This window comes from Phalacrocorax carbo, chromosome 1 (genome assembly GCF_963921805.1).
Source record: "Phalacrocorax carbo chromosome 1, bPhaCar2.1, whole genome shotgun sequence".
Classification (NCBI taxonomy): Eukaryota; Metazoa; Chordata; class Aves; order Suliformes; family Phalacrocoracidae; genus Phalacrocorax; species Phalacrocorax carbo.
In genome coordinates this window covers 106,806,837-106,832,343 of record NC_087513.1, presented here as the reverse complement: position 1 = coordinate 106,832,343, position 25,507 = coordinate 106,806,837, and the positions used below count along the sequence as shown (strand labels likewise).

General features: G+C 37.5%; 1 protein-coding gene across 9 annotated transcripts in view; it reads left to right on the top strand.

Annotated features, from left to right (window-relative positions):
- The window catches only part of ROBO2 (roundabout guidance receptor 2), a 464,996-nt gene that overhangs the window by 368,930 nt on the left and 70,559 nt on the right, over window positions 1–25,507 (top strand). For all 9 annotated transcript variants that reach the window (XM_064469834.1, XM_064469806.1, XM_064469815.1 and 6 more), the window contains 7 exons: window positions 601–806; window positions 4,875–4,956; window positions 5,668–5,833; window positions 7,549–7,715; window positions 12,107–12,228; window positions 18,893–19,124; window positions 25,001–25,125. In XM_064469834.1, coding sequence (XP_064325904.1) covers window positions 601–806; window positions 4,875–4,956; window positions 5,668–5,833; window positions 7,549–7,715; window positions 12,107–12,228; window positions 18,893–19,124; window positions 25,001–25,125 — 1,100 coding nt within the window. The remainder of the gene's footprint in view (window positions 1–600; window positions 807–4,874; window positions 4,957–5,667; window positions 5,834–7,548; window positions 7,716–12,106; window positions 12,229–18,892; window positions 19,125–25,000; window positions 25,126–25,507) is intronic.

Sequence of the window (25,507 nt, the reverse complement as noted above, 5' to 3'; positions counted from 1 at the left end):
TGAATTTTTCTCCACTGGAAAGAGTGGTAGAGTCATTTAGATCCCTCAGATTATGAAAACGTTTTGTATTATTATTAGATATTTTTGCTGATGAAACCTTGCAAGTTGAGTGTGAATGGGGGATGTGATTGTTACACCTGATGGAATGGCTGTGGTGTTTCACTTTGAACTTTAACAGATTTTCTCTTATAGGCCCTAAGTCAGGTAAGCAATTAAGCACATTTTGATGTGACATTAAACGTGTGCTTTATGTGCTTTCTTAAACTGAAAGAAATAAGAGATGTAGCTCAGTTCTTTTCTGGATCAAGGTCTTAATTTTCATCCTGTCTTAATCAAATGATTCTAATGATCTTCAGTAACAGAAGTTTTTATATCTTGGTGTTATCTCGCAGTGGTGAAATAAAATTCTTACAAAAATGCTTTTCAAATACACCAGTTAATTATTAACATGTATCAGTGGGTCTTCCAAAAGTAATGTTTTTAGCCTTTTAGAGGCTCTCTTAAACCAGTCTTTTAAAACTGGTACTGTGTCAAGGAAAGGGCTAACTGCAGCAGAGGATTGTTAAAGGTGTGGATGCCAATGCATGTGTCACTGTTTAGTCTTGACAGATAGGCCCCCACCCATCATCCTCCAGGGGCCAGTCAATCAGACACTGGCAGTGGATGGGACAGCTTTGCTGAAGTGCAAGGCGACTGGCGACCCCCTTCCTGTCATCAGCTGGTTAAAAGAAGGATTCACCTTCCTGGGCAGAGACCCTCGAACATCCATACAGGATCAGGGGACACTTCAGATTAAAACTCTGAGGGTGAGTAGCGATAACAAAAGAAGTGCTATAAGTGCTCAAGTGGTACATGGCTAGTCTTGAGCTGTCAGTATGAGTCTCAAGCAGCTCTGCTGTCTTGCTGTCTGTTGTCTTCAGAATTTGTCTCTTTTACTATAAAATTCTCACCAAGTCCACATCCTATTTCATGCCTTGACACTGTGTAGAGAAGGGGGGGGGGGGGGGAAGAAGAGCCAAACGAGCATTGGATATTTCTGTTATAATTCCTTAAAAATAGAATTGATATTTAAAATCTTACATATGTGCAATAAAACACATGAGTTGGGGATGGATAGGCATCTAAAAGGGCAGGCCTTCCTTATCTTTTCAGTCAGTCTTACCATGAAGCCATTGGCCTATTGTCTTTGTTAAAACTTTTAGAGCATTTCATTTGCAACTCGTGATCACAATTTTCCGAGGCACTATTGTGCTAGCAAGTGATTCTGGAGTTCATCAAGGTTTGGCTGTGCACTTTCTCCATCAATAAGTCTTGGCAGTCTTGAGCTGGCTGATTTATTTCAATGTTATGCTTGCTGGAGATGTTCCATAAGGCTGCGGATGGGAGAAGGCGACTAATACTCTAACATACATGCAGTCATATGCAGAGGGATTTCTATTCAAAATTAAATGCCTATCATAGCATATACATTTTTACACATGAGAGAATATGATATCTTAAAAGTACAAAGAAATCTTATAATATTCCAAATAGTACAGTGTCAGATTTTGTTGATAAACATTGCATCACTAATCTTTGTTTGGGCTTTTAATTTTTTCCCTGTTCAAAGATAAAAATCCGTTTGTGTGTATGAAGACAAATATGTATATGGAAAAATAGTAAAGTAAATGTAATTATTTGTCAAGAACTTCAAGGCAATTTCAGAAACCATTTAATTTCATCCACAGTAATTTCTGTACTAAGCTTTGCCATCCAAAAAAATGTCAATAAACATAGCTACTGAGACAAAAAGTGCCGTTTTGTTTTCTGATACCATCTCATCAGTGATCGTAGATGAATTGTTAACTCCCTTGGAACAAAATGGAATTTATTAAAAAATTTATGCTAGCTTTCTTTGAGTAAACATTTTATCCTTCCTCCCTGGGCTGAAGGCAGTTTTAGGCCATGAAGGTTAATGCATTTTTCCTGTAGAGCTGGATTAAAGAGTGCGCTTGAATAGTCAGGATTCCCCAGTAGTGTTAGAAAGCAGCAATTAAAGGTGGAAGCTTAGTGATTTCAAACAAACTTTCAGGCATTGATGATGGGCTTCTGCAGAGTGTCCATGAGGCAGAAGCTCCTGGGATACCTGTCTGCATGCAGCTATGCAAACAATGAAATGGGTTCTGAGTCATGCCAGCGCATTAATCTCGCTGTTAGAGGCACAAGGTCTGTAAACGAAAGGAAGAAAAACTGCTTGCAAGGGGAGAAGAAAACAGTATTAGTAGTGAGTGTGGTTTTGAAAGACATGAAGCTTTTATTGATCCTTAAGTGGCTCATTCACTAGTAACCAATTTTCCTTAAAGGCTCAGAAAGATATTTTTTATAAACCACTCGATTGCAGTAATGTGCAGTGTTTGACTCAGACTTAAGAACAAAAAACACACACAGCCATAAAAACCAGATTCCTCCGGTACCTTGCAGTTTTTATGAATTAAACATGGATTTCCATCTGGAATGTTTAACTTTTCTCTCAGGTCTACCTGATCAAGGACTAGGAACACTTCCCAAGGAAAAAATAGCCACAGAATATGTCCGAGTACACTCACATACCCAAGTTAAAAAAAAAACAACACCATTAATATTTATCACCCACATGTCCTCAACCTTCTCCTTCTCTCACAAACAATAATCACTGTTGCAATCATACAAGATTTTAACATATGTGTAAAGGTTAGCCACTACTATTTAAACCTTTGAGACTATCCTCTTCTGCTTTGGAACTCTTCCTGTGTGTAAATCAAATTATTCAGGAGTCTGCAGCAGTCACGATGAACCATGGGCCACAGTCGTAAACATGAACCTAGAGATTTTTCTGATGAGCCAATCTTCCCAGTTGCTCTGAGGAAGACAACTGAAAACTCACGTACATTACTCTCTCGGTACCCTTTCAGACAGGTCAACACTGACAGGAAACTCCCCTCTGCTCCGTGGAAGTGTACCACGCCAGATCTAGACACTTGGATTAACTAAGGAAGAAAGCTGTTTATTTTACTGAATAGCAAAGATTTTCCATTCATCTCCCCTGTTGTTTTTTCCATAGCGCAAAAAAAAAGTATAAGTAATTGAATTATCAGTACACTGTGTCTGTATCTAATCCATCCACAGTCTGGAAGTTAGATAATTCACCATATCTTGGAAGAGGCAGCATACCTCCTTCTTGCTTTGTATGTTGGATTTGCCTTCTGCAAGTTACTCTGTTGTGTATACCACATATTTCATTCAGTATGCCATACCCATCTGTCACAGCAGTACACAAATGAAGTTGAGACCCATAGCCTTGAGAAATATTCTCCATTATCACATAATAAAGAATTATATATTTGATAAAAGGTTGGAAGAAGCAAAATAAAACACTACTTCAAAATGCAATAAGGCTGTGTCCTCTGGAAAATCCGTCTCCTTTCAAGAGTCCTTTTCATTTCATTAGCAGTACCTCTATATTTTGAGTCTCTGAGGCATTGTTAGAGGGGTGTAATTGTTGCTTGTATTTCACAGCAAAAGCACCTCCTAAAATGCAAGTCATGCTCATTCAGACTACTGAACTGGCATTAATCAGTTGCTACCTGCCCCTAAGAATGGTACAGTGCAGTCCCAGTGTATCTGAAGAAAATACCAACAAAATTAAAACATGACAAAGTTAAACATCAATTAAATTATATATCAACAAGTAATCTACAGAGCATCTTACTTATTTGCCTTGACATTCTTCTTGAAGAGTGAGGTATAAGCACTCTTGCTATAGTGCCAATCTGCATTTAGCAGAACCCATTACAATTCCTTAACGTCCAATAAAGCTTCTTGGATGCAGTCCTATGTCTGCCAAGTCATCTGATGGTGAATGTAATTCTTCTCTTCTGTCACTAGAGTCAGCATTCTCCCTCTTCTGCTTCCATCTCCAGACTACCATGCTTTATATGTAGTGGTAGGAGGGCATCTCTGTATATTTTGTGCTTTGTAAAGTTACCATTTCCACCCATCTCTGTAGCCTTCACTAGTTCCAGTCTCAGACATTTTTACTTTAAATTTAAGTAAGGAATGGCAGACCACTTGGCAAATTTTTATAGTAGAACAATTTATATAGCAATGAGATTAATATTGACAATATAATCCACAACAGTTTCCCCAAATAAATTTGAAATATATGAACGGACAAGGGAATCACAACAGTTTTATAAAAATTCTCTTTTTTTTGCTGCCAAAGTGCCTTGCAAGCCTGAAATAAAATCCCATGTGAAACAGAATAAAGGTAAGCATGGCATAGGATCTGATTTAACTTTGCCATTTGAAAATGGCTTGGAGGACTGTCTGTGCAGAGAGCCACTGTTAAGTCTCAGCAGCAGTATTTGTATGTGTGATGACCTGTATAGAAATTACTTCATCTGCCATAAGAGTCTAAGATGATGTAACAGTCTGCCTGGCACTGGAAACTGTATCTCTGGGTCATCAAGGGATAAGAATGGTGAGATTTTATCCTTTAAGAAGTTAATTGTTGTTATTTTGTTACCTGAGTTCACCTGCATCTGTTGTAACCAATGCAAAGATTGACACTGTCTAAAACATCCATTTTGTAGCACTTACATGCTGTACTGGTACCATTAGCAATATGAAAGTTACTATTAGAAAAGTATTAGAAGCAAGTAATCTTATTATAATTCTCTAAAAGTAAGCCACCATTAAATGATTGTTTGAAAATGTCTGATGTCCTCTAGTCTGGTGTAAAATATAGGCTAAGTCCTTCTTACCAAGAAACATTTAGAAAAAGAAAATCAGACTAAATTCTGTTGGCTGATTCTAAAACGTTGTTAAAACTGCCCTTAATTGGTTTTTATGTCTAGCTGTCCGATACTGGGACTTACACTTGTGTTGCTACAAGTTCCAGTGGGGAGACGTCATGGAGTGCTGTGCTGGAGGTGACAGGTAAGTGATGTCCAGAGGCTGTTTTTCAGTTGGCACAAAATGAAAGCGTACACGACTACATTAAAGCTGTCTGAGTCAAATAATCCATTCTAAAAATTCTGGGATTGAGATGGAGAAGTTTTAGGTGGGAAGGCAGGGTTCCTTCATACACCTTGCTTTTCATTGCTATTACCTTTAAATGCCCATTGACATTGCAACAATTTGTATTCGTCTCCAGTGACAGTGGTATGCTGTAACTCTTCTAAACAAGAGTATTAATAAAATGTGGATTTGTACAGTGTTGGCTTGGGCAAGAAAATTATTAAGCCTACGCAGAGTCCCGTCAAAGTCCACTGTGCTCTCTGGGAATACTGGAGTTGATCTGGGTATAGGAACTTTCTCAGCCTTCTAGTAACCGAGGTTTTGATATTTCATGTAAATTTCAGCAACGCTGGGCTTTTTTGTTATTCTTTCTTTTCTTTTTTAATATATTTATATACAACCGTTGGAGTTGTGTGGGTTTTTTCTTTCAGTATGTACCTAAAGAATGATAGCTCTTCATCCAAAAATATATGTGGTAATGCAGTTGTTAACTTAGTTCTTTACAGATTAAGAACATTGGTTATGCTGATTTTGCAGATGTTTGGCATGTTTTTCCTTTTAGTCTTCTACTTTGATCAAATTGACACTATCAAGGGTAAAAAGTAATTGTTTTGGTTTTGCCTCTTACAGAATCTGGTGGAGCAACAGTCAGTAAAAATTACGATATAAGTGACCTCCCTGGGCCACCCTCCAAACCTCAGGTCACTGATGTTTCTAAGAACAGTGTCACCCTGTCCTGGCAACCAGGGACCCCTGGAAGCCTACCAGCTAGTGCATATATAATTGAGGCTTTTAGGTATGTGAATTATTCCACTTTTAATCTTCCTGTCTAATTTTGCTCTAAACCACGGTACCAGCTGTTCTTCTGGTACTGTGGTGTTCCTTTGGACTCTACACATGCCATAAGAAAATTAAAGACTCGTCTCCTATGGCAGGCATTGATTCTTATTTTTAAATTTTTTTTTCAATTTATCACTTTTTCTTTCTAAGTGATTAATTAGAGGAGCATCTAACTATTTCTTCAGGTCAACAGGAACATAACAGGACAATGCAGTCATTATTTGTTGCTCTTCCCTTAGCATTGATGATCAGTGAGAGTCTCCTGTGGGAATGCTGCAGGCCAGATCATTTGGGCCAGTGTTATCTTGACTATCAGAGTACAAATAATGTGAAAATAAATTGGTAATCCTGAAGCCTCTCTACATACTTTAATTCCTGTTCCTGTTAAAGCAGCACATATTAAAAAGTCAAAGTACTTTAAATTTCTATTTTTTACCATTTTAGATGGATTAAAACTTTTAACTGAAAAGGCTAATATTGATAATTTAGGATTTCATCCTGCAGCCTGAGGTTGAAGAGAACCCAGCTGCTCCCTTCCGCACAGCAGCACTTAATACGTGGTAGGAAAGAACTCCCGGACCCCAGTTCGGCAAGCTCGTTTAAGCATGGGCCATACCTTTCACATGTCTCAGTAATACATGCTTCTGCTCAAAAATGCGCACATTCTTAAATGTTTCCTTTAATCAAGATGTGCAACAAATGACAAATAGTTTAGTTCATCTTTTAATTAACATTAATGTAAGAATTCATCAAAATAATATGTGTGCAAATTTACGAAGTTATAGTGATAATACTTCACCCTGCTATGTTAATAAGCAAAGAACATTACTCTGTGCAGACTGTTGGTATTGTTCTGGAACTAAAACTAAGCTTTAAGCGTTACATAAATGAAACAATTGAAAAAATATGAAACTCGTAGCTTTCCATTTTCTTTTAGTACATTTAAATAATTTTTTTAATCAATGCTATACAACAAAGCACAATAAAATCAAATTTTCTCTTTAAGCTTTTGTGGTACTTCACCCTAGATAAGCTTGAATGGCATCCCATCAATAACTTTAACAGAAGGCAGGCATTTTCATTAAAAGCTGTTTTAACAATCACACTTGAAATCTCTTCATGCAGTGGATTGTAATCAAATTATAATAATGTCCAATGGAAAAAGTAGTGACAGGAAAAAATATTCATATACTTTCCTTCATTCATAAGCATGTTTTCAGACTTTTTTTTTTTTTTTTGTAACTTTGAGTATGAATGTAGTTCAAGGAGAATACTTTTCTTCCAATGACAATTTATTGACGTAATTTACTTAGCAGTATAGAAAATTATTCTTTTAATGGGATTTTCTTTTCTAAGGTTTATGTTCAGGAGCAGCCTATTTATCATTCAAATTTACAGCTTTTCACACTTGCCTTTTGCAGGTATTTATTTTAGAGAGATAGCAAAAGCTTCTGCTTCTGTTGAAAGGAGAAATACTTTTGACAGCTTCTTTTTTTTTTTTTTTATCCCATCTTGATGAGTTAAATGAAACAAATATTTTTATTTTTATTTTTACCCTGCTTTACTACTTTTTCCTGTACTTATATGTGATACAGGGTTACAAAAGTAGGTCCTTTCACTTATTTATTTTTCTCTTGCATTAGCCTATAATCAATTCTCTTCTCATTGCAGTCAGTCTGTGAGCAATAGTTGGCAGACGGTGGCTAACCACGTGAAGACCACTCTCTACACTGTGAGAGGACTGCGCCCCAATACAATCTACCTGTTTATGGTGAGAGCTATCAATTCACAAGGTCTGAGTGATCCCAGCCCTATGTCAGATCCTGTCCGAACACAAGGTAATAGCAACTAAGGATTACATGCTTGAGCTAAAATAGAACGAAGGAACTGAGAGCTGACCAATAGGTCAGTCTGGTCATTTGGCTTTAGCACTCTTGACTGAAGATATCATGAATCGAGCTTAACCGATAAAGATAAAAAATAGTCCAATGTATGCTGTATCAACCTGGAGCTTAGGAGAGATAGGTTAGCTCTGTAATCCCTGGTACATTGTAGACCTTTTGGTTTGCAGTTCGCTTAGCCTTGGTGTGCTCCTTGATGCCTGGTTTCTACTGAAAGTTCTGTGAGTTACCCAAGCTTTTCTGGAAAATGGTCTGAATACCATGCTCCCCTCAGCATCTTTTCTTCTGTGTCCTTACTTCTTTTTTATTATAATAGGGATATACTATAATAACAAGTGTTTATGACAGACAGACAACGTGTTTAGCGTTAGTTTTAATCAAAAGAATTGCACAAAATATCTGTAGTGTATTGATTAATCTGGTCCAACATATAGGTGGAGAAGTAATGTAAATTAAGGCATCTACATGCTAAGAATATTTTGAATCTATTCTGAGAAAAGTATGAGTCTTCTATTTATATACCTAGATTTCTGAATTCTTTGTATTAATCCACTGCATAAACCAAGAGGGAAGGCTGAAGTGAAATCCTTCATTTATAGGGTGGTAATATAATTGATAGCTGTGATCCTGCATTGCTGTTGAATTGACTATTGAATTCCATTCACATTACTTCAAGCTCTAACCACATATAACGGCCACAAAGAAATTTCTCTCACAGCATGGATTTTTTTGACTTCGACAGCGCATTGCTTGAATACTTCATTAAAGGGCATAGTTCTGTGTTAAACAGGTTGGAATACAGGAATTAATAATTTTTTTGAATCATAATTTTTTTGAGTCCAAAGTAATAGCTCCTTTCACAGATAATTTAGAATGAGATCCTCTGTCTCTGTTTATAAAAGTTATAAGAGTGCGTGTGGAGAGCACATCCTGTGTCAGCCTCCAGCATGTGTAAGTGGTTTCGGTCCTTTGCTAGTCTTAGATGGAAAGAGAGAAACAAGAGTAGGGTGGTATTCCTTTATCACGTAACCATCACATCCAGCCTCTCTCATCCCACTCTATTCCTGAATAAATCTGTCCATAATAATTATCCCCTCAAAAGAGTAATCATTGCTGTAAAAGGAGAAACAGAGCTGCTTTCTGAAAAAACGAAGGAGTGAGTTGGGCAGGGATTTCACGGCTTGACTATCCACAGAGTGTCACAAGTTTTCTTCTCTTCCTTACTCTCCCATTATTATAGCGACTCATGCTTTTCATTGCACCAGCTTTTTAGTCTGCATAACTTATCACCCAGTTAAAAAAACAACTTTGTTTGCCATTTGAGTGTCAAGTACAGACTTTTTATCTGACATACTGACAAGCAATTTGATTTCAGTAAAAACATGTCTTTTAATTAGCTACAGCACGTGTTGCAGCTTCCATTTCCAGAAGCTGTTTAGCAGTCAAGCACACTGAGACATGTACAGGATTTATAGCTTCTTTGCAAGCCTGCAGCTTAATAGAATTAAATCATAAAATCAATTGAAAATTAACATAATGTTTTGATGTGATTTCTAATTATGCTTGAATTCAATTCAGGCTCACAGAAGAAGCTGACACACAGTAGAAAGCCTATTCATACTGGCCATGGAGGAACTAAAAAAGCAGCTATAACAGTCCTCTATAATATTAGTTTGCAACAGGTGTCTGTGGTAGCTTTAATAGCTGAGCATTTCATTTCCTGGTATTAAGTATAGCAAATACAAGTAATAGAATCTTAAGCTTATTTTCACCAGTGGAGTACAAGTAGACAATCAGGCACTTTCAAAAGCTTTACCTTATATGACTTACATCAAATAAAGACAGAGAAATCAGTGATTACTCTAAAAAAAGAGTTGATTTCTTGCTTGGATTATTAACAGTCCAAACCATATATCAAAAACCACTTTAAAGAAATTATATATAATCCTATCCCTGGAATTTAAATTACTAGCAACTAATAGTAAGTTCGCTGGAAGCTGTTGAAAGAGAGGTTAGAGAAAATATATAACCAATTTAATTTCAGAGACCTCTTAACTGTGATCAGAATGTAGCTTCTTGAGCCAGTTTTGTTTGACTAATGATTTTATTATTCTAGTGCTTGACAATATCCTTATAGGTAGATCACCAGCTTTGCCACCATGAGTCTCCTGGTAGTGTGGAAATGACATTACACTGTGAGCACCACATATGCATATGTTTCCAAGAGTACATACCAAAAAGCGGACTTCCACATGTATATCTTGATAGTCATCTCTCACTGTTACTTGCCTATTGTTATTCCCTTACTTCTGGGCATATGTCCTATTAAAATGATGAAACACAGTTCATACGAACACACTCTGTAGAAATGTCTTTTCTGCTGAGGGAAAATAGGTACTTTGTTGGCTGTATACCACAGGATACCTTAACCAAAAATGTAGCCATGGGTAGCTGTCAGTATTTTGTACCAAGGAACATAGCGTTTTGTGGATAGCAGCATAAATTATCATCCTGTAAACCAATCTGAGTTGCTGCCTTACAGATTTATTATATCTCTCTGTTTCATGGTCCCTTTGAATAGGCACAATTTGCTAGAAACACTCCTTCACTGACATCCATATTTGGGTTATATTCCCTTTGGAGATCCATGGAGCCATTTACATTTGAATATGAGTAGAAGCCTGTGGCAATATTGTTTATTGGTGGCTCAGAACCCATAACAATCCAGAATTATGAAGCTGAAATATTGATTATCACAAGCTACTTTCTCTCAAAATCTGGAGGCATGTGATTCAAACTCAGTTGTTATATTTAAATGTTTAATTTTTAAGAGCACTATTATTTGTTCTTAATAATATCGAGAAGATAAAAAGAAATCACGTGCTTCATACTCCCAAGTCTAAGACCATCAGAGCAGGGAAAAGACCTTTTATGTATATCTTCTCTTCACGAGGATGTGATGTTGATCCAGAAAGAAGGAAAATGTCTTTGGCTAGTGAATCCCATGGGAAGACCGAGCAGAATTCACAGATGCCTAGACAGGCACGACCATAATATATCAGGCCTTTTTGAATATAATCTGTGCTTGTGTTCTAAATCTCCTCTTATGGAAAAATTACAAGCAGCAGAAATAATCAGTATGTGTATTTCTAACAGGCATTATGCAATCCACGTAGACAGTTTATCTAGTAAGAGCATCTGTAACTGCTGACCATGAACGGTGGTGTAAGATCTGTGAAGGATCCATTGAAGGCACCCAGGCTTCACTGGCTCCAAGAAAGTACCTTAATTTCTGTCTGAGTTGGAGGGAAGGGACATGCTATGATGATATATTAGCTAAGTGATAGCTGTAGCCCAACATTTTCCTTTTTGCACAGTGCAACAGAAAATGATGATTTCCAGGAGCTATCGCTAAAAAGACACATTGCACATCATCTCCATTTTCTGACACATTTTTTGTATTTGCAGTTCCCATTTAGCAAAGCTAATACAGCTTCATTCAGTTTAACACAATGGCATAACCCAACTGTGGTCCCTAAGGTCTAAGTACTGGGGCCACATGTGGTACTTGAGATGGAGCCACAGTTTTCCGTAGATGTATAGTAACATATCAAATTCCTTCAGATTTTGACTAGAAGAAATAATTTGCCCACACACTTTGATGGAATCTTTGACATAGTCTTGGAGAGAAAATTTTTGTGGTAGAGTGTTCGTTTATTAGATCAGAATCAGTTTGGCTTCATAAATTGATTCTTTTTTTATATTTGCACTAGATTTAATTATCTATATTTGTAAAGGGACAATTTGCTTTGCAGAAGAAAATGCTATTTTTAGTGTTTGGTTTCTTGTGCGCACGGTATATGGGGAGGGGAAGCTTAGTGAAAGTTTGGAAACGTATAACGACTTAATGCCATGTATGCTCTAAGAAAATAAAATAAAAAAACTGTTCATTCTCTTCAATTATACTAACCAATTTGGTTCCAGACATCTGGGCAACATTATTATTATCTGAGTATTTTGGAACTAGTGAATATTGCATCTCTCTCATCACTTAGCAGATCTGAGAAAACTTTGCCATTGAATCTGAATACTCATTTAAACATCTTTATATTTTGTTATTTCCTAAGCAGCTAAAGATGAATGGTCTGTTCGCATTATCTGATATGCTTTGGAGTTCGTATTTAAACCTTAATGCTGTATTGTTTTAAAAACAGTACTATAAAGGGTGTTTAAATCAGGTCGTTAAAGCTATTCAATAATTCTTATTGATGCCATATATAACTCTTCTCATTAAAATAATCCTTTCATGCGTGTGCCTGGCCTGGCAGATATCAGCCCACCAGCACAAGGTGTGGATCACAGGCAAGTCCAGAAAGAACTGGGAGACGTCATTGTACGACTGCATAATCCTGTTGTGCTGACACCCACGACAGTTCAAGTCACCTGGACGGTAAGGCTTCTGTTATTATTACTTTAATAGTACTTTAATTTTGCCCATTTATGCCTGCAGATTTTTGCTACCCTGAAAAGCTCCAGTCTTGACTTCAAACATTATACAAGCTTATATATGTGGTAATGAAATGGTCTTTTTATTTTCTCTTTCAAGTCAGGCAGGTTCAAAGTCTTCTGTGTTCAGCTCAAAGGAAGCTAGCTGTCTGACTAGAAAAATATTATAAAAATGAATATGCTTAACACCATTATCTAAAGGATAATTGATCTGTGGACTCATTACTGTGCATGTCAAAAAATAATCAAAGTTAAATACCAACAAGAAATTGCTGTTTGAAAAATCACTTTCCACTTCAAGGAATAGGGACTTCTGACAATACCCTATTATTTGGTGTCCCTAAAATGCAAAAATAGCTTTCCTATAGGACACTTGTAGTGAAGTCAGAAGCATGTGGTGCTGTTGCCTGATCCACTATGCAACATTTGGTTTTCTAGAATAGTCCTTACCCGCAATCAGTGGATATCCTTTCATTATAGAAGACCAGAATCTTTTTGGCAGTACTTAACAACATTTCTATTTGAGGGGTCAAACTACTGGGTAGAATTTCTGATCTAGTATTTGGCTTTTCAAATGCTATGTTTCCCTTCCTGAGGCTAGAAGGAAAGGATTTGTAACTGGAGAAAGAGAGAGTTCCTAGGGCACTGCACACCAGAAAAGAGTGCTTTGCTCTTGGGCATCTGCCCCAGGGGAAGAAGAGCCATGAGTGGAAGAGTGGGAGAAATAGTACTGCACTGCATGACACTTGAAACAGTTGTATTATGTAGGATTAATTCTGCTAAAGGGGTATTCTCAGTGCTCAGGGTTTTTCTTCTACATGTAATATTGCTAAGAGGTTAATGTGTAGAGAGGATTCTACAACAGGAGGTAAGAAGTGTCGTGATAGATTGTGTATTTTAAGGGTTAGTGTTGGCTTTGCACAACTCATCCATATTCTGACAGATTTCAATGGTCAGGAGCAGATTAGAATTAACAGAGAAACCCACAAATTTTTCTTTCTTAGAAGATTATTTAGAAAACATGTCATTGCATTTTGTCATTGATGATGTCAACATGCAGCTTACCTTTCTAAAAATGCTGTCTGTTTCAGCTACATAACTGCTGGACAGGCTGATTAACCCTTGTAGCAAACCCTTTTGCCCAAGCAGATATTTGCCCAAGCAGATGGGTCAGCAGTTTAGAAACTTTGGATCTTAGCAGCCAGAGATTATAAACCTGGATCACATCTGTGTGGTGCTCCTTCAAGTCCTTACTTGGGTGTGGCAGCTATCAGAAATGCAGTTTCATAGCCTTACCCTTGCTTTAGCACATACTACAAAAGGAAGCCCTAATATAAAGAGAATTCAGTTTAATGTAATGTAACCAATGTCATTATATTATAATGAAATATATATATTTATCCATGCGCACGTATGTGTGTATGTATTTACACACATATGTATCTATCCGAAAGAGTCTCTTGGTGCTCTTGCTGAACAAGTAATGAGTGAAGAAAACATGGTAAGGTAAAGGTAAATTGTTAGAGATGCTATGGATACCAGTTTATTGGGAAGATCCCTCAAAGCAGTGACCCTATGGCACCTGACAAGCATACAGGCCTCTGTAGAGATATTTCAGAACTGCCCAAGGGAAGGAAGACAGAAAAAAAAGATCTCCGGAACAGCTAATTAGAAGCTTTCCAGCAACCAGAACAAAACCAATTCATTAACCATAGTCTCTAGGAAAAAAGCCACTCTATCCAGAGAATAAAGTCCACATTATTAATATAAAATGGTTAGATAGTATAGCTGTTGTACAAAAGGACAGAAATGCCATGAGGTCGTAAGACGCTCTGTGTTGACTTTCTGCAATTCAGAGAGTGAATGCCAAGGAACGTCCTTAATTACTGAGTTTCTGGCATCCCGACTCCCAGCAAATTAACACAAATTTCTCCCTTCTTTCTGAGATTGTTTTGGGTTTACTTTCTCTTATTTCCAAATTTGAATCAAAAATTTCAGAAATAGGTCTCTGCTACTGTGTTGCAATTCTAAAATATACACATACATTTACGCACAAATTTTGTCTGTTTTAAAAGAAGGTCAGGCTTACAAAGTCAGTGTTAAAAAAAGAAGCAAATGTCAGAAGTTAGTTTTTCACTTCACTTAAATTTATTCCTCTTGTGCGTAAGTATTAAAGTGTAGCTGTAATTATCTGGTCACATACAGGATCTCTTCTTCATGGAGCTATTCAACGTTTCTTTTTATCTTCTTTATTCACTGTGTAGTGCCAGGTCTTATTAAATTTATACCATTGAAACCTTGCATTGAATAAAAAATTATTAGTTTGTCTCACATGCTTGCTTATCTGTCATGCTCTCAACCGTAACATTTGGGTGCTTCACAAATAATACTGAATTTAACATCACAATGATGAAAATATGCCATTATCCTAACTTTACACACAGAGAGGTGAGGTGCAGAGATATTTATGAGATATAACTTACGGAATCAGGTATGTCCACTGTTATCAAATGACTAATTTTAAACCTTGGGCCTGATTTATTTTTACTTTTATTAAAACATTTCACATTGCAACAGCATATGATGTGCTCCAAGCACTTCTTTTAGCTGACCTCTAGCTAGTACTTCTAGCCTCACTGGGCATTAAACTGAGGGTTTCATTAGTGGCCGAACGTTTCCTAGCATTATAAAGGAGCCCTGTGGCACAAGCAGGAATAAAAATCAGTTCTTCAATATGGTAAAAGAATTGTTGCTCTGAAATCCTGACTGCCTTCTAGGAGGCTCCCAGGCAGAAGGAGAATTTATTTACCTCTGTCTTTCAATTTGACGTTGATTTTAAATTAATGTACTTCACTGGAAGCTTCAAGAGTCAAGTCCTTTAGACAGTCTTCCAGTGTATCATCACCTTTTGTCTTGTTCCTGTAGGACAGATAAGTGTTAGTGCTGTTTGAATTTCCGGAGATTACTCTGAGGCTGTGCTAGTGAGTTCAGCACAGTGTGCAAGGTATTCTGCCCAGATGGAGAATTGCTGTGGGTATTGATGGTGGGAGCAGGGTATTTCTTAGGATATTTTGGGGTAGAAATTTAAATACTACACACCATATTGCAAAATGTCTTTAGGGTGCAGATTAGCAGGTTTGCCTGAAAGGAGCTTATATTTGCTGCATGAGCTGCATTATGAGTTTCTTGCCATCTTTTTAAAAACATAATGGCCTAACCGAATGATCTAATAGCCATTGAACCCGTCTCATGTTCAGCCGCAGTATGTGCAGATTTGAACATGCAGGAAAAATGAGTTTCCTGTTCTGCAGAAATGGAGAGCTGTCATCAGTTTTGTAGATACCTCCTGCACTACGTATTCATTGTACAAGAGGGTGAGAAGGAGCGTGCAGGACCAGTTATGCTTCTAAGTCGCCTTAAAGCATTAGGTCAGTGCTGAGCAGAACCTACCCAGTAACTGCTCTCTTCTGTCTTTTAAAGGAGCATCTGCATTTTCTGCCATCTGTCTTTTGAGGGAGAAAGTATCTTCAGATCAGCAACTGTTGCAGCTCTTTGAAGTGGAAGTCACTGCTGCTTGTACAAATTCAAGAGTAGTTAGGAGGGTCACGGGAAGACTAGCAATATTCTCTGATCCTCATATTCAGTGCAGAGAGTTCCTGCAGTCTCTGTAATAATGCTAAGTACTTTCTGTGAGGAGGTGGCAACCATTTACAAAAAAAGAGAAAGAAGAATACCTAGAAATTATTACATTCTTTCATCAAAACATGGTGTGTGGTTCTGCAACTCTGCCTATGTGTGAACATATACCAGACCTATAGAGTTTGATGCTTAGCACAGCTGAATGCAGTTCTTTAGTGCTAAGCATATTTTTAGTGGCCTGCTTTGGCGTGACATATAATTACCGCATAACAAATGGAGGAAACGATGAAGTCACAGGCTTTGTATTATATATAAGACTATGCGTGCATGTGTATATACATACACGTGTATGTATATGTGTATACATACATACATACATGTACACACATATATATGTGTGTGTATGTATATGTGAAACATACCTGGTCTATACCTCACAAATATCTCTGGTTAATCTGTGTAATTATCCAAGAGTAACTTTTTACTAATCAGAAAAAAAAAAAAGGAAAAAAAAAACGAAACACCAAAAAATCTGCCTTTCTCAATAAGAGAAGTGCCCTCTGAGTAGTTTCCCACGTTTTGACCATATGAAAGTTCCTCTTCACTCAGACTAGCTTGAAGTGGGTGTGAGAGATAGCTTCGTATCCTCTCCCTGATACCGAATGCAATTGGATGTTTACAGAAAACAGTAAAAATGCATAGTATTTTCTTTTGTAAGTACCCTCCCAAACCCTGAACAATGGAATCACTGTCAATAATCTGCAATTTGGGCAGATCATCCAGCTCTGTTGTAATCAAACTTATAATTGAAAACTCTGTAAAACTCATGTGAGCCTCAAATCAAGCTAGTTTATAGCACCCATATACATGACGACCTTATTGTACCACCGTGTTCTGTTTTCGTATTCCTTTCATTGTTTAGTCTTTTGTTAGGAACTTAGAAGTCTAGGAGGAAAAGAGGTGTACGAACGATTTGTATATTACCTATACAAATAGATGTGAAAGTGTGATGGTCTCAAAATTAGAATACTGTAGGTGTACTCTAGGGGTCCAGTTCTTCTCAGTGAGTTGGTGGGTGCACTTGTGTTTCTACCGTGCCGTACAAAACAGTTTCCATACTGTTCTGTGGCCACACAGTTACTGTTCAGCCTACTCAGTTCTGAATTTTCAGATGTTCTCCACTAGGCAGCACTCAGTAGAGCTTAAAAGCACAGCAAAGTTAAAATGGAAAGTTCTAATGAAGTTATGCTGTCTTTCAACATAGCTTCTAACTTAGAAGTTACGCGGGAATCAAACTCAGTATTTGATTATTAAACATCATAGCCTTATATTGTAATTTAAGTTGAGAATCTGTATTACAAAGTGCATGAAAGCGTTTTTCTTGCTGAATTTTGTGGTAAACATGAGGTTCGTAAAGTCTTTATGTCCGTAAAACATTTAGTTAATGAAAGTCAAACATGGATGAAAACAATTTACTCTGATTTACAGACTCCCTTCATCTGGAAACAGCTGCTTAATGTTCTTCTTAAAAACACAGCTTGATTCTTTCGGTATTAACAAGCTATTATTGTGAGTTATATCCCTCTTTCAGTGCATAAATTCACTTAAAGTGAATGTAGTGAAGTTTATAAAATGCAAGCTTAATGTTGTTGTAACATATGTTGCGAGGTTTTTAACAGTGACAGTTTTGATGAAAGACATTTCTGCTTTGCTCTCATAAATAAAGCTTTCTTCTTGCTTGCCCTGATTTTTAATGTCTAAGATTCTATGTCCCCTCTGAATGACTCAATAAACTGTAACAAAATTATAGAAGCATAATAGAACCTCATTTGCGTTTTCAGCCTTAAATTCACATATTCTTAAGAGAAGTCAAACAAATGTATCTCAAATTCTGAAAAATCTTTGAGGTAGCAAATTGTCAAGAACAGAAAAGAAATCCTACTTGTTGAATCTTACTTATAACCCAGAGATTTACCAAACAGATAGTCGTATAGTCTTGTTATTTGTGCTGCACTTCCTTTGGCTCTTTGACGGCTACAGAAGCAGCTGGGTTTGGTCTGGTTTTATCCATCAAATTGTTTTGACTGGTTTTTTAGGCAAAATTCATGCAAACATGATAATAGCTTAAATCATTATTTTGTGCCTTTTTTTCCCCCAAGAGAAAAAATGCATGCAACCTCTCAAAGATAAAACACATTTAAAGTTTTTCCTTCAAATAAAAATACTATTTATAGCTATGACAGGTTAGAATTGTTAAACTTCTAGGTATAGTCCAATCTTGGATTGTGCTTGCCTTGCAACATATAAAATATAAACCAAAACCAACATTCCGTCTCCATCTGATGGCCTGAGAGCATCACAACCCCAGGATGCAAAGAGACTGCTTAGACTGTGACTGCAAGAAACAACAGATGTCCTTGGAAGTTGTTTTCTCTGCATCTGTCTTATGTTTATTTTACTTTCCTGAGCATCTCATGAAAAGATGAGCTGTGAGCCAAATAATGGACTAGCTGAAAGCATGTAGGGTATCTTCAAAGACTTGTCCTTTTCTGAAAAAAATTTGTTTTTCTTTTCTTCTTGTATTTCAGCACATCAGTAGCCAAGATGTGCTTAATGAGTTTGCATGCAGTAAGCATTATGCCAAAGTTCTCTTTTCATGATTTGTTGCAGGGGTGGGGCCTTGTTTTATGATTTAAGGTGGTATTTGTCATGATATATAGAGCTGGAGAAAATAAAATAGAAAGAAATATTCTATAACTAGTAATGTGAGAAGAATATTCTTTAGAGACAATTAACCAACAGTGACTTACAAGAAGGCAGTTTCACTTTTAAATTCAGCATCTTAAAAAACTGTTAATTTTCTCTTTTTCATGAGGACAAAAATATGCTAGGCAAATGTTTTGTTTTCTTTTTATACAGTTTCATTGCTTTCATATGTTTGCTTATGTATTATTTAATGCCATTTCTAGGTTGACCGCCAATCCCAGTTTATTCAGGGCTACCGAGTAATGTATCGCCAAACGTCTGGCCTACCTTCTCCAGCTGTATGGCAGAATTTGGAGGTCAAAGTCCCAACTGAGCGCAGCGCTGTCCTCGTCGGCTTGAAAAAGGGGGTCGCTTATGAAATTAAAGTTCGCCCTTATTTCAATGAATTCCAAGGAATGGACAGTGAATCTAAGTCTGCTCGTACCACAGAGGAAGGTTAGTAAAATGGTCAGAAAAGCAACAGGCTTCCATGCCTAGCACTGGAGGGGAAACCAAGGGTGACCATTTTGGTTATTGTGTGTATGCCTGTGTTCAGCTTTATTTCTTCCACACGATTTCTGTTTGTTAGATGTAGGGTTGGCATTAGAATTTGATGTAATATTCAGTTTCGTACTGAAGCATTCCATGACAAAGCACTGGGCCGGTCCTGTATTCTTCTGGCTGATACATCCTTCTAATATAGAGGTGGCTTTGGGTCTTCCAAATATGTGCACTGCAGCTGTTCTTTTACAGCCAGTGTTGCTGCAATAAAAGACTTTGGTCTGCACTTTGAAAATAAAACTAAGAAATTAAACCTTTTAGAGATGAGTGTTTATATTAAGCATATCCTTCCGAATGGGTAGTAATGTAGATGAACAGTTTGGTTGGGAAATGGGGACTAGTGAAGGACAGACATTTAACTAGTCTGAAAGAACTCTAGGCTCAAGGGCGTGCCACTTTATTGTTTCTGCTAGCACACCATTCATGAAACTGCCCTATTTAGTCCTTCAGAGGATTTTCTTAAGTACATTTCAAGCCTCTGTGAAACATGCAGGATGCAGACATAGTAAACAGTTTACACCACTGAAATGCACAAGCATTTATATCACAGAATCCCAGGCTGGAAGGGACCTCAGGGATCGTCTAGTCCAACCTTTCTAGGAAGAGCGCAGTCTAGACAAGATGGCCCAGCACCCTGTCCAGATGACTCCTCAAAGCGTCCAATAGCATGTAGCATGGTATAGCATGTCCAGTAGCATATCGATAGCATGTAGCATGGTATATAGTTTTGCTAAAATATATGGACTCCACAACTGCTTTTTTATTGAAAAGTAAAGGGATGAGGTGAGATATAAGTAATTTTTATCTTTTTCTCTTAGAAATGTCCAAGAAACTTATCTTTCTACCTATCTAATGCAACATTTGCCTGGAGAACCTCTCCTGTAAAAGTCGAAGGATGATCTAAACAATGAGGGTTCCTCTTCTCTCTGTTTCATTGGTTTCTTTCAAAGCAAGGGAAAAAAATACTGGTGAAGTTTCAAAATGCTCATATGGTTTCAGTGGGTTTTCTTTCCTATTGAAGATGCATCTTAATAACTTACAGTAGTGTCCTGAGGTTTAATTTAGTGCTGATTGCCAAGTACTTTTTAATTCTAGAACAGACTTGCTTATTACTTGCTTTTCTCTTCTATTTCTTATGATTATTGCCCAACAAGTGAGTAATTCTGAAGATAACTTGGTTGCCATTCGTACTTCATAAATGAGGAAATTCGGTGTCCTGCAACATGTAGAGAAAGCATGTAGGAAGGCATCGTTCAAGTCTTATTTAGAATTTGGGACTTTATGGTTCCCATTTCTTTGTTCAGACTATAAAGCCTATATCAGCTGGTAAAGAATATCTTTGCAGCAGTCTGAACAAAGCTTTAAAAAAAAAAAGAAAATTGAACAAAGCTTTCTACAGGTGAAATTGCTTTTCTAGAGTTAAAATGGAGGATTTTGTCCCCTCACTAGCAGATGTTCTTCTTGTCCAGTTTCAATTCATTTTTGTTGCTTATTTAGTTCATCTAACTGTCTCTTGCTAAAGGTAAATTAAGAACTGCTGAAAAAGAGAGAAGATTTTGTACCTCCTGTCTATTTCTATAAAATACTTGAGGAATGACATTTTCTTTTATAAACCCCAGCTCCCAGCGAGCCTGTCAGGTAATTTCCTACTTTAAAGGCCACTTTGTTCATGTGGAATAACTTTCCACATAGTGAAGATTTTTGAAAACTTTTCTTGCCTACAGATATATATAACCCTCAGCCTAGGATCTGCTTTGTAGATTAATATAACCTTCAAGGAGTCTGTTTACAAGTTTCTTTCTCAAAAAAAAAACCACATCGGGCTATAACACGTAGTATTATCACCAGATAAATGTCAGCCCCTGTAAATAATTCTTCTTCTTGCTTGGGTGATAAAGTTAAGTACTTCCATGAGAAAATTAAGACCTTCAGTAGATGCAATTCTACAGATATTTCCTTTAATTCCTCATATTATCTTTGTAATTATATTGGTGTTCATATTTTTCAAAAATAACATCAACTAAATGTTTAATGACAGTGGTTTGCTTCTCATCCAATGAAGAAAGATGGCAGTCTATTTAAAGGTATCCCACTTGCTGTGTCGCCTGTGATTCCATTTCGAAAGTGAGCTTTTTTAGATTTGACTTTTTAAAAATGTCAACTATACTATTTTTAGAAAATAATTTGGAAGAGTGATACGTGCATTGGAATTTTTTTGCGACATCAAAACAAATAGCCCTGGTAAAGGCAAAGTATGACCAAAAGGTACCGGCAGCTTTCTGCTGGATTGAATTTTACATGCAACGTTACTTCGGAGGCCTTCCTCCAAAAATCAATTTTGCTGCAGTTAGACTTTTCCTCTAGATCAGACATTTGTCACAGTTCAGTATCCATCCATCTCCTGCCTCTTTGGCCTTGTGAAGGTAACAAATGGAATTCTGTTTGGCTGCATCTGGAAAAGATGAGCAGCGATTTGGGTTCTTTCATATCTGTAAGAAGAAGCTGAGCACTGGAATAATTGACCTGTCAAGAAGCAGACAAGGTGTTCTCCACAAGCCAGCAGCAAGGGAAATGAGAAAACGGTTTTAAAAATGTTATTTTTCAATGTGGTCTATTTAATAACTGCAGTGGTGTCAGACAAGTGGCTTAATTTATATCATGGTGCCAGCTTACAGAGTGATATTATCAGAGAGAGGAAGCAGAACTGTTATATACATATGTGTGTATAGATACATGAAAAGGAGCTAAATAAAGTATCTTATTTTGTAATTTTCACTATTTCTTTCACACTTGCTCTGAAGATAGATGATTTTTTTTTCCAATTATATCCACTGTTTTAAATCTCTTTTGGAATAACTTTGTGAAGTAGTATTTGTCCTGCATATTGTTTGTCACCAGAGAAATATGACAGTCAGTAATGGAAGTCTCCTTAGTTTTTATGAACTGCTGTCTGTCAATTCCTTCTTGCATTAGTGCAGCTCTTAAGATGATACTTTCAGGTGCATTCATCAGCTGCAATTTTAATTTTTCTTCAAACTTACCAAAAAACTTTAAAAAAAAAACAACACACACACTGGTAAAATATTAACTGGACTATTCATGCAGTTTAAATGCAAAGACAAATCAATACAGTATGTTTTTCTTTCAATAGTAGAATATGGTATTAATTTTACATTTCTTTAGCATTTACTCTATCTCTCTGTGTTTCCAGGTATGTGTATATCAGAAATTATATTTCTGAATGCCCTGTGTGTTTGAGAGTGAAAGTAAATACACTTCAGCAAGTTGCTCCGTTGTACTTAAAAACAAAAATGGGTTATACGGTGTTAAGCTTTGCCATTTTTATTATTTTTTGTAAAATGTTGTTCTAATTAATATAGCTCACATATATTTATTCATGGTTTTGCTGTTATTGAATAACTTGAAGACTTTAAAAATGCTAATTTCTTTCCTGTGTGGCAAATTATTTCACTTGTAATAACATACACAATGCAACTATTGCTTTCACTAATTTTATGCTTTGCACGATTGCAAGGAGTAGCCCAAGGCCACCCTTCCATGCTTCACTTGAGCTGGCTAAGAGTCAGATTGTCCACAATACAGCTCCACTTCTCCCCTCTAGTACACTGTTCCTCTGCATCATTCAAGGTCACAGGACTCTAACCAAGCACTATTTGATTTGCAGCTGAACCAGCATCTGAAAATGTAGTTGTCAAAATGTGCAGCTTCACAGGACAATAATACATGTGTAATTTTTCCTCTAAAAACTCTTTTTTTCTGATGTGATCTTGTATGGTCCCTTGTCCCCACCTCTGATAGCCTAGTTTTAAGTTGTGTGATTCCTGCAACAGGCTACTCCAACTCTTCAGGGTTATCAGGGTAAGGATTTGGGCTCAGCTCCTTGAGCCTGTGCCAGGTCAAGTGCTGAGGAGTATCTGAAGTGGGAACACAGCCAGTCTCAAAGAGGCCATGGGGAACAATAAGGAAATCTGAATTGACTCAGGAAACTTGAATACTCCTGGTATGTGTGGCTGTGTTTAGTTCTGTTAAACCTGCCAGACTTTAATACAAAGATGCCAGTGTCTCTTTGCTTTTCCGAGAAGCGTGGTCCAAGGGTGTTCATGCAGTGAAGAATATCTGTTAAAGATAAGGCTAGAGTCCTGTCGCCATAGAGCTTAGCAGTGAAGGAGTCCTCCCTGGATAGGAATTCTCTAGACCGGGGACTGGAGTCAGGGAGCTGTGACACACAAAATGAGATGCCAAAAACCAGAGGGCTGTCTAGATTTGAAATTGGAGCAGGGGGGAGTGATAAATATTTTAGGTTCTTGTACAAGGTCTACTGTAAGTCTTCAAAATAAGCTTCCATATTTCATATTAAACGTTTTAAGATCATATTAAAGGCATTGACAAATACGTGGAAGAAAAATTCCGTAAGGAGTTACTAAACACAAAGGCATCACCCTGGAACAAAAAGTGTCTAAGCAACAGGCTTCTGTGAATTGGAAAATTGTCCTGGAGAGGTATCACTATATGCTTGTTTTATTAGTTCACACTTTCTTAGCCTCTTACTATTAGTTTTGTTGAAAACTGGATAGATGTACTGGGATAAATGGACCAGATGGATCCTAGAACCAGTTCAGCACAGCTGTTATCAACAATTTTTTTCCCCAGGCACTATACCTTCATATAATGCACTCGACTTTGATGCCTTTGCTTGCCACTGCAGTGGAGTATCAACACTTGCCTAGAAGTAAGGGAGGGGAGAGGGGTGACCGCAAGAAGATTTAAGTGGCTGAGGCAGGACATATGCCACAGCCCTCTGCCGTGGCAGCTATGTCTATGGTGGGAGAGCCCCCGCGTGGAGATGCAGCAGATGCTCACAGAGGGGACTTTTCTGTAGCCGAGCTGCTGCACCACTTCCCAAACAACATGTCCTGAGCCAACAAAAGCACCCTGCTGCTGGTGTAGCTGCAAGAGGGGCTTTGCCAGCATAGCTCTGATCACTAACAGCTATGATTTTTTTTTCACACTTCTCGCCGACGTAGCAGGGCTGGCAAGCGGTTGTCTTGTAGATATGGCCTTGATATGCAGTGACCAGCCAAACAGCTGTGAATGGTTGAACTGAACAGGACTCTGAAGAGAACGCAATTTGCCTAGGGAAAAGAGGACATAAATATATATCTGACCTAACTTAGCACCTCTCCCTGTTCTCTGGCATTTGATGTAAAGCCCTGAACACTTTAACTCTTTTCCACCTAGGAGTTGCAACGTTTTATGTTGAAGCCTGTTAAGTTAATGTCTTCCTGGAGAACAAATAGGAAACAAACAAAATCCTTAAATGTCTGCTGCTCACATTATTATTAGACCATGTGGGGAAAGAAGAATCAAAACACTTCTCAGGCCAGGTGAAGCTGCCTCACATTATGACTTAGTTGGTATACCCATAGCTATTCATGCATATTATGGAAAACAAATGCAAGTGTGAGAGTAATTCAGATTCTAACTTAAAAACTTCTAAATATAATTAAATTTGGAGTGATTTGTATCGATTCTCTATAGCCACAAATTCCACATTGTCATTCAGTTCTATGCTTCTCTTCAGAAAGGCGTTTTTCAAAATTGTCACTGCCTAACAAAATGTGTGTACCTAGGCCTGCAGGGAGTGTGAGCTTTGTATGCTGTCTGCTTGCTCTTACACTGTTTCAGCAAAATTTGTGCTCTAGCAAATGGATTAATGTCTTGCTTCTGTTTGTTCCCTCTCCTTGGTGTAGCTCCAAGTGCTCCTCCTCAGGCTGTTACTGTCCTGACAGTTGGAAACCACAACAGCACAAGCATCAGCATCTCCTGGGATCCTCCCCCTCCAGATCACCAAAATGGAGTCATCCAGGAGTATAAGGTAGAAACAATGTCTAACGGAAGGGTTGTGTGTTTAAGGAAACAGCCTACTTGAATTACAGTGCTGTTTATGGATTTAGATTCTGACAGAATTTACAGCTGCCCATGTAATTATATGGACAAAGAGGACTGGCTGCTTACGGATTTTAAAAAAAAATTTAAGCAGTACTACTGTAATAGTAAAAGCAAAAATGCCATGAGCTAGATCTGGAAGAGAGTGCTTCTCTTTCTTGCTTTTCCCTGTTGTGCAACAAGAAGAAGAGGTTGTCTTTTTTTTTTATTAAGGGCTTTTGCACTCTTAAGACAGGCAGTAACATCCTTGTCTTAGAGTGCCTTCAGTGTGGCAGAAAAGCTGACAGGAAAGATACCTCTTCACTCCCGTG